Below are 16,109 nucleotides of genomic sequence, written 5' to 3'. Positions count from 1 at the left end.
TTCTATTCACAATTCAACTAATCATATTTATGTTCATAGTTATCCACATTTTGTAAATACATTTCTTATACATAGGCCTTTATGCCCTTGTTTAATGGAGGTATTATTACTTGGATCTTACACCAGAATATCATGTGCTCTAATAAGTTAAAACTGATAGCTGGCTAAAATAACGATCACTCTTACCCACCCCCTTTACCCCATCTAATCCGCTCCTACTGGAATAAACGAATTAAGCCAATAAATGATGTCCATGTTTGTAACCTAAATTGACAACAATTTTTCCCTTGTCATAATATCCACGTATATTCTATATCCATTTCTTGTTTATACACAAAATGTTCTACAGGGAGGCCTGGATGGGTCACTAAGATATAAATTTACGTCCCTCCAATTCAAAAGGATAAATATGCATTACTTAACTGTATACTGTATACTGCTTTTATCTCAATTGAGGTACAAGCTATTTTCTAAAGGAGAAAAAATTGACATGATGCCATTGCTCTTTCCCTCTATCCCTGCATGATATACATTGTTTTTTCTTATGTACAAAAATCTGAAAAATTTTGACGTGAAGAGAATAAGAGGTCGGGTTCTAGAAACTTTAATCCATAAAAGTAACAGGATGTCTATCTGTTTCTCTGTGTGTACCGAAGAACCTCGCTAACTACTGTAGCTTCTCATAGGCCCTATTAAAGTTTTACTTTTAATGGAGGGTATGCCCACACTTCCCCATACCTGTATGTCTGAACCATAAGACATGGTTCTTATTAACAGTGAAGTTTATTATAGGTCCAAGAAAGGTTTATAATTTTTATCACATAGATTAATACTTATTTAACAGTAATGATATATTTTTATCTTTATTTGATTAGATTTAAGTCAATTTTAACAATTCACCATAAAGCATAGCAATTTACCAATCTAAACCAATAACAGCTCTATAGTATAGATGTGTATACAGATAACTATCTGCCCCCTTTTCCAAGAACCTTTTTCGTCTGCTAGCAAATTGTTTTCTGCTACTTGGCTGTATTAATGTTCCTGACAGGGGCGTCCAAGCTTTTTTTTGGAGGGGGGAAAATTTTGTTAAAGGGGGGTAGTTCGTTTTTTTCGGGGAGGGGGGGGGGGGGTAAAATGGCGAATTGCGTCGCAAATTTTTTTTACCCTCCCCCAAAATTTTTAACCCGGGGGTAAAATTTGCTCCCTCTAGTGATTTTACTCTAATAAACCAATAAGCCATTGGGGGTTAAAAACGAACACAGTAAAAGTGTCGGACTGATTATGACGTAACAAAAAAAAATAGCCAATGAAAGGCCACTATAAATTTTACCATTGGTCAATAATGGCCTCTTATTGGCTAATTTTTTTTTGTTACGTCATAATCAGTCCGACACTTTTACTGTGTTCGTTAAAAACGGGGAATGCAGGCCTTCCCAATTCTAATTTTAGGGAAGTGTTGAAACCCCATTTACCCCCACACGCAAATGGTCGAATGTAGTTAGAAATATCCTAATTATTGAGAATAATTGCGCCTAAAACATTAATTATGGTCCTACTGTAATATTATGATAATAAATAACTAAAGACCTGATTATAGAATAGAATGTCAATGTGTCAATATTTTTCATAGGCAACATTAAATAGGCTATCAGGGATATTACGGAATAAGACAATGGACGGTAAATTTATATAATCCACAATGATAATAAATAAAATATTGTGCATATGCCTTAGGATTCTTGAATATTTCAGCTGTCTATCTTCAATAGCAGATGAGTAAATTACATTTCCCCCATAGCCTAAGAAAGTAGATTTGCTACCAAATTGTTTTAATAAAAATAACAACAGAAACACAGCCGTGTATACAAATCTAAATGTCATATTTTCATTTTGACATAAATATAATTATATGTTATTTTTTGAAGTGGCCCTTCCATAAACTAAACATGACAGATACTTAAAAAAAGAAAACTTATTTTCATTTTTACATAAAATAATTGTGTTTACATTACATAAATAGAAGTACATTTTGGGTTATAAATAAGTATGGCAGCAACATCAGGATTGCTAGTGTTACTGAATATGACATTCCCGGTATAAAACGTAACTTATAACTGGGATGGTTTAAAGCTAGTTTTATACTGAGCCCCCTGCAGGCTAGGGGTGAAGCATGTTCAAATGAAATTTTCATAAAAGTTATTTTATAAAAAACCGCTTGCCGTTACAGTAAGATTTATGAACCAATAAGCCTTTACAAACACGAATTGTAAAAAGACACTTTCATATTTATTATTTAAAGAGTAAATCCTGTAGTAATATAAAAGTAACATGATGTCTATCAGTCTGTCTGTTTATACCAAAGGATCTCATTAACCGATTGGTTCTCCTTTCCAATGTAGCTTCTAATACGTTCTGGGAATTTTTTTGAGGTGTGTACCACCACTCCAATAAGAAATCGCATCTAAAAAAGCCCCCCACCCCCCTCTTTTAGTAGTGTTATATTCTCTTCAATAACTACCCTGTCAAAAAACCTTGTCGTTATTATGTTAACACAAGTATGTAGTTATAATGCCAATATTTATGTTAGCCATGACATTTTTTATGAAGACCATATTGTCGACATAAACTCTTCATAGCATGTCGATACTTGTCAGTCACGACCACTTTTTATTAAAGCCCTATAATAACAAAGCACCCTGTACCACTGATTCCAACAAGATAATAAGACATTACACAAAGGGTTCTTCAATTTATACATTTCATTTAAGTACAGCTTTATATTATCTTGTCTGGCCTCCTCACATCTTGTAATACTAATGTAGCAGATTGACTTTAGAATCGTCCTATTACTTCAATACCCACACACAAACATAAAATCTTAGATTTATGACAAAATCCGTCGGCGTGCGATAGGGATTAGACTTGGGTTAACCAAAGAAAATACATTGGTAGATATTTTCAGTATCTTACAGTAGCGAAGCTGCTCTATAACTAGGGTATGTGTGTCTAATCAACTGACTTATCGAAAAACAATAATAATGTTACTTTAAATTGTTTTCACTGAAAAATTGATGTTTATAAACATTATGAATATATTAAATCTAGTATTGTTTTTTTAAGCGAAGCTTTTATATTAATTTTCTTTGTCTGCTCGCCCGTCATTCAGTCAGCCCGTAAAGCTTTTGGGAAATTTGATTTTATTGGCTGCTATTGAATAAAGACAGATGATATATTCAGTAAAAATTCCTATTAAATAAGTGAACCTAGTCTGTACATTGTTTTGTCCGTATGTCTAGGGCCATTCCTTAAGATACATTATCCTTATTTTTTAATGGTTTCGCAATTTTCTTAATTTTCTTTTATTTTTTGCATATTATATCTGTTTCTTTTCTTTGGTATGACAACTATACATCTCCAATATTTCATGTTTTTGCTTCGCAATCTATGGATGGTTTCTTTCTTTTTTATATAAATGTCAATAGCTTTTTTACCTGCAGCGCCATTCTGACTACAATTGTCCTTGTTTAATCAAAAACCAATTTAACATTAAGCCAAAAATTATTTTTTAAATGGAAGCTTAAACATAATTTGATTGTGTTGCATCTGATTAATTAACTAAATGATTATTTAATTCTTTTTATAACCATTTATACTACAACAATATTAGGACATCTGCTTCCATAGTAGCGAATTTTTCTTGGGTAATTTAAAACTAAAAGTCAATATGAATACCTGAGGGTATAAATGTTAGTTTGTTAGTTTTACAACCTATATTACACCCAAATACATTATATAAGGAACATACTTTACTATAACTCTATTGTCCTATAACTGAAATCTTGATTTCACATATGGTTCCTACTGCTGCTATGTCAGGTGCTAAACATTAATAGTTAGAGTTGGGGAAATACCTTGGCCCAGAAGAGGTGAAACTGATTACCTTACAGACAAAAGAAAAATGAGATCGTAAATATATACAGAGTGGCTTCGCTATCAAAAATAGTGATGTTATAATGCAATGTTGATTCCCTTTTTCGGTTTCATTACAAACAAAGAATGCAAATGATTTTACACGGTGAAAAATTTAAGGAATCTTTATTAAACAATTTTTTCTAGCCTAACCTTCAAAACGACAGTGGGAAATAGAAAAGCAATTTTAACCTGTATTAGAATTGTTATTTATAAGCTAACTGTAAAAATGCCCTAGATAAACTAACATGATTCCTTTGAAATATTTCAAAACTCCATTTTGTGTGTTATTTTTCCACAGTGCCCCTCCCTAGTAGCCACCCACACTATACTAAGCAATAGCTATACAGGGACATAAGGATAAATTTGTAGGCCTTTACTGTATAATAATTTACTGTCCTTTAAAAACAAATTTTTGATTTTGTATTTTCAAGAGATGGTTAATAGGTTTACCCTTGTGAAAGATATTTTTGATCCTGTCACTTTATTCATTAAGTTTCAACAGAAAACCAACCCTAATAGTGTTTTGTAAACGGTAATGAATAACTTGATAGCTGTAGGTTTTTAACACCTTTTGGTATGATGTAATTTAGAGGCTAAAAACTCAACCAAAAACCTACCTCATTGTCGTCACTTTAAGTTGTCAATTTGTTCATCCAGTAGGATGGGAGGGGATGTGGTAAAGGGGTTGGAAGGGGGAATCGTTGTTTTAGCCCGCTGCAAGTATCATTTTAACAGAGTAATGAAAATCTGGTGTAACATTCAATTAATAATATATCCATAACTGGGATCAATTGCTGACATATTATCGACATGACGATGTTTTAAAGAGAAGAAATGTGTAAATATTCGCAATAAACTAAAGCTATTATTACTTATCCCCAAGCCCCTGATAACAGTTGCACGTAGAGCTATGTAATAAAATCCGCCATCTATGGATTAAATTCTGAATTATGCAAATTAAAACTTTCCTAAATTGGTCAAGATAATGAGTTTATACTTTGAGAGTGGATATTACACAAACAATTTCATATTCTTTAATTACTGTTTTCGTCCTTAGCCTCTGTAGGCTTTTTCCACTTCTCTAAAGATCTCGGAAATTGCTAGTCCGAATTGGTTGTACTTTTCAGGAAAGCAATATAAATAGCCTGGTACAAATTTTTCTGACCTCCCCCGCCCTTTCCTATAGGCTAAGGGCGAAGCATCTTATAGTACCTAATAAAAAAATACGTTATACAATACAAAAGACCAATGATAGCCCAGTATACATATTACCATAGGTCAATTACAATGTATACTGGCCTATCATTGGACATTTATGACGTAATTTTCCTAGGGACAAAGTAGCGAGTGATTATCAAACTAGTAAAGTTTCTGTGTTGCATCTATGTTTAAATGTTACTATGTATAGATAAATATGGTCTTGTTTTTTTTGGCGCGAATGGAATCTTTAATTTAATGTTGGATGCTAAAAGATTTATTGACAATGCCTGTCAAATGTTGATATTAAGATTAGTCTTTTATAATAAGAATTAATTATATATGATCCAATAATGACTTTGCTCTTAGCAAATAGAGACTCTCTATTTGAGGGGAAGGGAAGAAGCAGTACAAAGCTTAAGAAAGCTTTTGATATCAAATAAAATGACCTAAAAACAACCCAGGATATGTCAAGATTTTTGAAAACTCATTCGGTTTGGTGGTTGAGAAGATCTTAACTAGCAGATAAAAAAAACTTTTCTTCTCCTTTTCTAATATGATATTGTTATACAAGTGGGTGTGAACCACTGAACCTTTATTTTGTATGTGGGTGTTCTTAAAGCCTAAAGGTTTAAGGAAAATATTTTTTATAAAAATCTATAAAAATGATAAAAAGTGAGAGAATAAAAGGACAAAATTAGAAGATAAGCAGTAGCTATAAAAATAGCTTTCTTTCTAGAAAAAAAAAATAATAGCATTTGTATAGAATGACGATATATAGAGAGTTTGAAATATTAGTGAACTTTCTGGGACTTTTCAAAGATATGTATAATAACATTAAACTGAAACACTTTGTCATAAAGTCCTGATTTTCCAATCATCTGTACTAATTTGTCTAAAAGCATTTCATTTATTTTTTTTAAAAAACAAGGAGGGAGGGGACAATGGGCTGTTTTTTCCTAGTCCCCATTTTTTTATTATATCGTTTTCTTATTTGTTGGCTTAACAAATTTGGGGACTTTTATGGAAATTTGATTGGTTGGTTCATTTAGTTAATTATCCAAACGTGTTAACCACTAGTTGTAATCTACAGAAGGGGTAATTTTGTGCATCAATTTATTGGCCATTGTCGTTTACCTTTAGATCCCTGAAAGGTCACTCGTCTGATAATGTATAATTTTCTATTTATGATATTACAGAAGCGTCTGATAATGTGTAATTTTCTATTTATATTAATTACAGAAACTGCGATTTTGCCAGCCGCCGTGTTTAGCAGCTATTGGCCTACTTGCGGCTGCAGCTTCAGCTGACCAAACATTAAACCCTGTTTTTAAACCACTCTAATTATTGTTCTCTAGTATTGCAACAAATAGCTTAATAACATAAAACATTTTTATCGCCAATAAACAAATTTAGAGTTTCGCAAGATGGCCACATTTTTAGTGACGAAGCTACTCTATAATTAGAAACGTTCCTCCGCCCTTCCTTCTAGGCTGCTTTACAAGTAAGATAAGTTTTTTTTGTGTAGTTTCCCTTATTACTGAGTATTCATGATGTAATTAATAATGTCTACAGAGGAAGAGAAGGAACGCCATTCAAAAACAAATACTTCAAATCTTCAATTTTAGACAAGGTAAACTTTTTTTTAGTTTGGCCATAAATCCGCTTGATATCCGCTGGATTTGAACCGGTTTAAAGCCATACTGAAAAATCATACATAGTATCGCATTTTAGACAACTTCCCAAGAATAATAAAATAAAACTAATAGAATATATACCAGTTTTGTTATCCTGGGCGTTGACACAATAAAAACTGTCCCGAATTTGTATTAATTTTGAGGAACACGACTCCAGTGACGTCATATTTTTCTTTCCCGAAAAAGGGAAGGGGGGAAGAAAATCTCTTCAAAAGAGATGGGGAAAACCCCCTTTTCTCCCATCTCTTTTTTCTTCCCCCTTCCCTTTTTTTTCTTTCCCCCTTTCCTTTTTCGGGAAAGAAAAATATGACGTAACTGGAGTGTGTTCCTCAAAATTATTATTTTTTTTTGTGTCTGGGCTCAACTCTTAGCGCATTCGCTCGTCGTCGGGAAGGTGTTAGGTTCGAATCTCGGTCCGACACCGCGTCATAACTAAAGACGTTAAAAATGGTTCCCACTGCTACTATGTCAGATGCGCGACGTAAATAGTCAGAGTGGGGGGAATGCCTTGGCCCAAAAGAGGCGCAACTCGTTACCATGCACAGTTAGGACTTCTCAGACAAAGGTCGTGCATCACAGAGAGTTGGTTGTCTGTAATCTACTGTACCACGGGTATGAGGTGAAGGACCAAGAGTCTGTGAGTTGACAAGTTGACTGTTCAGTCCAAGTGCAACTCACCCATACGACATTAGCAACATAGGCCCACAGGGGATTAACAAACCCGGATTTGATCTTTTTAGCGGAAAGCTGTCTATAACATGATGCCATCAATAACTATTCCAGTATGTCTCCGAAACCGATTGGTTTCCGCTCCTAACCAGTTTTATGCCATTTTTTTAAAAATCGTCTATCGTATTATAGACAATTTTCCACGAATAATAAAAACTATCTTTTTATAAGTATCCGCGGAAATTAATAGAATATAAACTAGATGCACTTATGTCTTTAATGATAAGTTTAGCTGTCTACCTTTATTAGGAGCCGAGAAAATAATATTTCCTCCATAGTGTTACGGACTGACTGACGAATATGCAACATAAACTTTAGAGTAGCTTCGCCATTAGAATATATCTTATTCCTAGAAGCCACTAATTTTGTTGTTGTAGATGTCAGATTACGAAGATATCTGGGAACAGACACCTGATAGGGATTCTGCTCCTCATAACAGGTAGGACACAAAATAAATCTCCCCCCCCCCCCCCCCCCTAATACAATTAAAGAATAGAGGTGGCAGGGATTAAATTACTGTGCTGACTTTCTACTGGGTCTTTGAATATGAACCATTAGCGTTATAATTAATTTTTTTAAATGAAAACAAACAATTTTTGAGGGTGTTCAGTTCAATTCATTTTTTATAATTTTTTTCTCCTTTTTACTCTTATAGTTATAAACCTTCCCAGGACCTTTGAGAAGCTGCATTGAAAAGGAGAACTATATCAGTTCCACAGTTCATTTACTGGACATTTTTTTATTCTTACTGAACTTCAATTCACTCTCCTTTTTCCATCTCGACTATTGTTTGACATATGGACATTCTGAATTTTCAAATGTTCTATCTGAATAAATGTTCCATTTCACATCAATGATAATTTTAATGAATAGGATTAAAAAATTCTTTAATAAATTATTTGAATTGACTAGATATAAATAAGAATAAAAACAATCAACTACGTATTTCGGAATTTTTGTTAAAATTCATTAAATAAAGGAATTTTGTTTCTTTCCCTCAAATTGCCTATGGAGCACTTAATCCCCCCCCCCCCTCATTATTGTTATTTGAAGAGGGAAATTCCTATCTGTACGGTGCCTGTACACTGCGGGATTACCTTCGAACCCATAATAACCTAATTCAATCGGACTTAAAATAATAAACATTTGAAAAAAATAGTCCCAGCCATTATCTCAAAATATGGGGGGGGGGGGATTTTCTGTGCTGTGCTCAGCTTTTATAATGTTTAATGCTGCACTACTTAAGTGCATAAATATTCTTGTTTAACTACAGATTAATGTGAATAGTGAAGATAAATAGGTTTATTTACGTACAAGGGTATAATTGTTTATCACACTTAGTGAAAGAATGTTGGTATTATCACATTCAAAATAAATGCTTTAATAAGCTTTAAAATATTTAAACACTAGTCTCTCATTGGACATGAAATGACGTCCAATAAGAAAAAAGAATAGAAATATTGGAAAGAAAATTATTTTTTTCAAAATTGATTCTTGGGATTTGGAATGATAAATATATGGGAAAGAAAATTATTTTTTTTTAAATTTATTTCTAGTCATAAAATAATATATATTATTTTTTTTTCAATTCTAGTGTCAACCAATAAGAAATAGGCATGCTATTATAAAAGTTTGGAATAAAAATTATTATATTTTGTCAATTCCTTTTTTCAGAGTATGAAATGAGAATAAATTTTCCAACATTATTATTGATTTCTAATTTAACATTTCATACAGTAGGTAATATTTATTTCAACATTTTTTTGTCATTCAAAATCAAGTGTCATAAAAATAATAATATTTAACATAAAAAAGAAATTTTTAAAATAATTTTGTTTTCTTTATTTGTTGAAGATTTAAGCCCAAGCTTTTTCTGAGGGGGGAGACCCCCCTCAACCCCCCTTCTCCTGAGGGGGGAAATCCCCCTCGACCCCCCCCCCTGACGCTCTCTTTTTTATAACTTTTATTATTTCTGTAATTTATTCTCATTATCTTATATATTTCAAAACATGAGATAAAAAGGAAATAATTTGCTGTACATTATTAAAAAATTTAAAAAATTGTAAAAAAATTCCAACATGATCTTTAAATTTTAAATACAAGAATATTTTTTCCAATATGATATGTTAAATTTAAATACAATAATAATTTTGTACTGTGTAATAGAAGAAATAAATGCTGTACATTAGAGTGGCTTGATTTTCAATGATTTTCTAATTTTAAATGTGCTACATACACTTTCTGTCTGAACATCATGTAAAAGACCAAAACATGAAAAGTAAATATTTTTGATAATGGGGAGGCTCGCTGATGCATGTAAACTTTTAGAAAGACACTTGTGGGGAGAATTTTTTTATTATTTTTTTTGGGGGAGGGGCAATTATTTTTCTTTCAAAGTATAGCTTTATGCACCTTCCCAATTTTGTCTTGAAGAGTAGAATAAGAATAAAAAATCTGTTTTTAAAACTATTGATCCTAGCAAGAAAAATCCATAAATAAATTTAAAAACCAAGAGATTTTACATTTAATTTAAGATTTTTCATGCTTGGATGAATATTTTTTAAAACCAATTTGATATTCTTATATTAATCAACAAGACAAATTCAAAAAGATGCATAAAGCAATACTTTGAAAGAAAAAAAGTTGCACCTCCAGAATAAACTTCTAAAATTTTTAATGCATGGAAACACCTTCCCCCCATTTCCCCTCAAGGACAAAATCAATTTTTTAACTACGTGTAAACTGTAGATGTTGATTACAAATTCAATGTCCAAAATTGATCCACTCTACTGTACATTGTTATAATTTAATATTTGATGTGGGTATAAACATTAGACATAGATGGTCAATCTGACCCCATTTTTTTCTTAAAAAGAAACCTAAAGGGTGTTATTACAAATCTTTACAGTTTTGTCTTTTTTTTAAAAAGAATAAACTGTCTAAAGTACTTGAAATCTTGCAGATAGACCCCATAATGTTTAGAGTTTTTAATGGGGCTTATATAGACTTTTTTATAGACGCCTTAATCAGATTTCTGACCCAATCCTAGCCAATTTGGCATCCAAAAGACAGACCCATCAAACATTGAGACATGACTGCTCTGTCTTTAAAAAAAAGAACAAACCGTCTTAGGTACTTAAAATCTTGTAGATAGACCCCATAATGTTTAGATTTTTTGATGGGGCATGTCAATATCTTTCTATAGACACCTTAATCAGGTTTCTAACACAATCTTAGCCATTTGGACATCAAAAAGAAAGATCTGTCACACATCCAGAACTGTAGAGACCCGTCATGTCTAAATGTTTGATGGTTCTGTCTTTTTAATGCCAAATTGGCTAGGATTGAGTTAGAAACCTGGTTAAGATGTCTATAGAAAGGTCTTTACATGCTCCATAAAAAATTCTAAACATTATGGGGTCTATCTACAAGATTTCAAGTACTTAAGACGATTTGTTGATTTTTAATCTCCATGTAAGGAAAAATTCTACACAAGGGCTAGGACTCGAGCTGTAGTGCTCAGAAGAGGTGAGTAGACATCAAAATTCAATAGTGCTTTCTCATTGTCATTCCTTGGACATGATTTGGGTCATTTTTTGTTAGTTTTTGATTAAAACTGTAGGGTTTATATTGAAAAGAGTGAAGCGATTGGTTTTTTTTAAACACCCTTTATGTTCACTTTTTGTTGTATATGAAATACAGCCCTATAGGCAACATTATTTGCAACTAAATTTTGCAATGATATAATTTTTAGAAAGCTAACTTTATTATAAGAAATTAAATTATTTATAACTAACTTATTATATGTTGTGTCATACGCTTCACATTATATAATGGAAGAAATATTTTCTTCCAATATTTCACCCAAGGAAAGCTTTAACCCAAGATATTCAACAATTTATAGCTGATAAATAATGAAAACAAAATTCCCTTGTGCTGTCTCTAGGTTATCTCTATTGTATAAATGAACGTACAAAAGAGGAGGAGAGAGAGAAGGAAATAGACAGAAAAGTGAGGGAGGGGGGAGGGGGAAGAAATATAGAGAAAAATAGACAGAGATATTTATTGTTCACCCTTAGATGATGTAAATTTTTTGATAGACTTTTTTGAATTTAAGAAAAAGATAGAGAATGAGACAAAACCAAGTATCATATTTTATTAATATTGCTTATACAAGAAAGGTCATTCAAAATTATTTCACCAATATTAAGGTCAAGTGACAAAAATTTAAATTTCCACCTACTTCGCCCCCAGAGGGGGCAATAGTAGAAGGAAAATTCAAATTTTGATCACATGACCAAAATTGTTGAAATTATTTTAATATCCTTTCTAGCATTCACAATATTACGAAAATATGATAAATAACTATTATCATAGAGAAACCTTACATTTTCATCTTGTAATTTTGTGATTAATAATATTAAAGCAATAGAATTGGAAATTATTGTATTATTGAAATTTAAAATCTTAAATGTATCAAAATGAAAATTGAAGGATAATTTATTTTAGTGCAATGTCCTCTAAGGATATCATAATAATTTATCAACCATTCAAGAACATTTTTAATTTTTTAACAGAATAATAATTGTGAAACCTTATCAATTGTTTTTATTGCTTTGATATAAAGATTAAAATGTGGTTTAGTTATTATGTATTAATCATTTAAGTAAAATAAAATACTGCATTATGTCAAATTTAAGCATTTTTAAGATTCTTTTGAATTAATATTTTGTTTTCAAAGAATTGTCAAACTTAATAATGTTACATGAGCATCTGAAAACAAGAACAAAAAAACAAACCTCTAGCGCAGCTAAATCCCTCTCCACACCCTCGTGCTTTCTCTGCAGAGTTTGTACACTGGCTAAATCTTTTCCAAAGTCATCAATGGAGATAACCGCATCTTTTTCCGCAATCCATGCGATTGTTTCATCCGCGTCGCGGTTGAACCGCTGGATTTCATGGGCACCCAAGAGGCGTTCCTGTCGTGCAACGGCCAGGCTCTTAAGTCGGGCCCAGGCCTCGAGCAATTCCATCTTCTTGGCCAGAATAACCTATAAGAAATAAATAGTTTATTAGGTACATTTACATAAATATCTAATATGTTATTTATTCCAACAGTAAGTGTATTTGATAGTCTTATTCTATTGTATTATTCTCATTTTAAGCTATTTAAAAACTCCTCTCAGAGATATTCATTGTTAACCCTTAGATGATGTAAATTTTTTGATAGACTTACTTTTTTGAATTTAACAAAAAGATAAAGAGTGAGACAAAACCAAGTATCATATTTTATTAATATTGCTTATACAAGAAAGGTCATTCAAAATTATTTCACCAATATTAAGGTCAAGTGACAAAAATTTAAATTTCCACCTACTTCGTCCCCAAAGGGGGCATCAGTGGAAGGAAAATTCAAATTTTGATCACATGACCAAAATTGTTGAAATAATTTTAATATCCTTTCTAGCATTCACAATATTACGAAAATATGATAAATAACTATTCTTGTATTTGTCTTCGATTAAACATTCAAATCAAATCAAATCAAATCAAATTTTATTTAACCTCTAGATCCGACAACCACTGATCTTGGACAATTCTCCGCCATCAGGGCAAAAATAATATTAAATAGCAAGATATAAAATACATATATCAATTACATTATATAAAACATGATGGTTTATTATTTATTACCCATCTATTTATCATTATTCATATTTTATTACATTTTTAATAATAATAAAGCAATTGCATAGAATTAAAATGATAAAGATTAGCGGATTTTGCCCTGTCAAAATAACCAGGTGCAGAAACGTAGCCCTAAGGCTGGAGCACGCCCCTGTTGGTGTTGGGGCGCTATTGCTGGCCAATTATTTCGACTTTTGATTTGATTATACACTGTTATCAATCAATATAATAATCCGCTGTTGTGCTTTATTGAAATCCCTACACCCCCAGCTTTCTCGGTCCGCCGCCGTCATCAGGTATCCCCCTACCGCCATGAAACGTCACCAGATGCATGCTAAAAAATAGGTTAATACAATTTAAAGGTCCTAAGACCAATAAACAAAAGTTTTCAGTAGAAAGAACGATCACCGGCTTGAACGAGTCCCATTATGATATTATTATTTTTCGGTTAAATAGTTCCATTAACTAACCCCTCCAGAGAAAATTTTCTTGAGGAGAACTATTCGGTGAAGTAAGTTTCATTTCAAGGAACTAAATTAAAACTGCATGAAAACTTTAAGAACTTAAGACTTAAGACTTCATGAGGAATAAGGATTAAGAATTATGAAAGATTAACGTGGAGAAATCTTAATCGAGAAGAAAAACTTAATCGAGGAGAAAATCTTAATCGAGGAGAAAATCTTAATCGAGGAGAAAATTCTAATCGAGGAAAAAATCTTAATCGAGGAAAAAATCTTAATCGAGGAGAAAACTTAATCGAGGAGAAAATCTTTATCGAGGAATGAGATTTCACGAGGAAAACAAAAAACAAATAAATGGAATAAATTAAATAAATGAAATGATTAGGCCATAAGACCGATAAGTACATCAAATATTAGTTAATTGTTTAATTGTGTATTAGATTACCTAAGAAACGTTAAGAATCTTAAAAATTGTGAAGGGAATTTAAGTACCTAGGTACCTAAAAAAACTAAAATTATTGCTTAATATTTTTAGGCAATCTAACCACAAGAATCTCGAAATCGACATTTGAGTGGATTAGTAACCATTGGCCGTAATTCCGTCCCGTCATGCCCCGCATCAAGTATCTTTCCTGGATGGATTCAACTAAAGAAAAAGGAGAAGAATGAATTTTCACTTTGAAACCTATCCCTCAGTGAGCATATGATTTGTTCTCTGAATGGAGTAAGATATTTTTAAAAATGTAAAAGAATGAATTTTCATGTAAAATACCGTCCTTCAGAGAGCATAAGATATCTTCCCTGAGTGAATTTGTTGGTAAAAAATGCAAAAAGTACAAAAAAAAGTGAATTTTCATATATAAGAGAATTATCCTTCCAAAAAAGATTCGCACAGTGGGCCAAACTGGACAGAACCACTTACCAATGTTTCCTCCTCCCATCCTCAATATACTAAGTATCCAATCTCGTTATTCCTGCAAAAAATAAAATAGTTAATAAAGTCTTATACAGAGGCAACACAGTTAACATCAACGCCCAATCCCCCCCAAGCGCGTCAAAAAAATGGTGATAAAATAATAGGTTATAATAGGTTATAGCTTATCACAACAAAAGTTACTCAATTCTGTTCAACAAGTAGTTGAATATTCTTTTTTTAAATAATTTGAAATCTTGGATTGATTTGAGTTCTTCAGGTAATGAATTAAAGATTAATGGGAATTGAATTAAAGGTAACTTAAAAATGTAATTTTTTGTTGTAATATCTACATTAAGCTCGTCCCTGTTACGGGTATTGTACTGGTGTAACTGATGCCTATACTGCCATGTTCCATCAAAAATGTCGGGCTGTTGCCCATTCAAGTATTTGTGCATAAAAAGCATGATATGGTAATCCCTAAGCTCCTTGAAAGGTAAAATTCTAAGTTGTTTAAAAAGTGGACTGCTATTAGCAGTACTGGAGCTGTTGGTGATTATCCTTACACACTTTTTTTGGAGTCTTTTTATGATGTTACATTGGCTATCAGTTACACCAGTAAAAACAATGATGCTATACTCTATTATACTATGTATGTAACTAAAATACAACATCTTAAGATGTTGCATATCCAAAATATGTTTCATGACACGCAAGGAGAAAATTGCGCGCTGCAGTCTCTTATGCAGCTCCCCCCAATGATGATTAAATTTCAATTTTGGATCTAATCTAACACCTAAGTGCTTTGCCCACCTATCATTGTCATTCTCACTATCTTCATCAACCCTATCTAACTTTATGATTTTATCTGCCACATCTTCATTATGATTGTTTGTGTTTATAAACACAGGAAATTCATTAATCAAGTTCATTTCGTTGTCTGAAATATTTTGCCTTGGGGTTTTAAATAAAATAATTTTTGTTTTTAGGGAGTTTATTATCAACCTGTTAGCTGCATACCAGTCATTAGCTTGGGGAAGAACTTCATTTATTTTATTGATTAAATTTGTAAAAGTATTGCTTTGCAAGAAAAGTAACGTGTCGTCACAGAAGAGATTAAATATGGCCTCGCGGCAGCTGCTCTCGAGGTCGTTGATGAACACTAGGAACATCAACACCCCGAGGCAGCTGCCCTGCAAGATGCCAATGAGAATCTCAACCAAGCTGGAGGAGTACACCCCTCCAAAGTATACTTTCTGCTTACGACCACTAAAATAACTACGGAACCAGTTCAAAATATTGCCTCTGATTCCATAATGTTCAAGCTTAGCCAATAAAATATCACGATCCACTAAGTCGAAGGCCTTCTTGATATCAAGTAATACAATGCTGCATACTTGATTATCAATGAAGGCCCTCGCTACAAGATTCATTAAGTTTAAAATATTG

General features: G+C 32.3%; 1 protein-coding gene across 1 annotated transcript in view; it reads left to right on the top strand.

Moving 5' to 3' along the window:
• LOC145324455 (uncharacterized) overlaps window positions 1–16,109 on the top strand; it is an 84,217-nt gene that overhangs the window by 2,774 nt on the left and 65,334 nt on the right. Inside the window, exons 5-6 of the mRNA XM_080167042.1 lie at window positions 6,748–6,805; window positions 7,976–8,037. Coding sequence (XP_080023168.1) covers window positions 6,748–6,805; window positions 7,976–8,037 — 120 coding nt within the window. The remainder of the gene's footprint in view (window positions 1–6,747; window positions 6,806–7,975; window positions 8,038–16,109) is intronic.

Source organism: Acartia tonsa, chromosome 7 (assembly GCF_053477335.1).
Source record: "Acartia tonsa isolate MP-2025a chromosome 7, ASM5347733v1, whole genome shotgun sequence".
Taxonomy (NCBI): domain Eukaryota; kingdom Metazoa; phylum Arthropoda; class Copepoda; order Calanoida; family Acartiidae; genus Acartia; species Acartia tonsa.
This window is presented reverse-complemented; position numbering and strand designations above follow the sequence as displayed.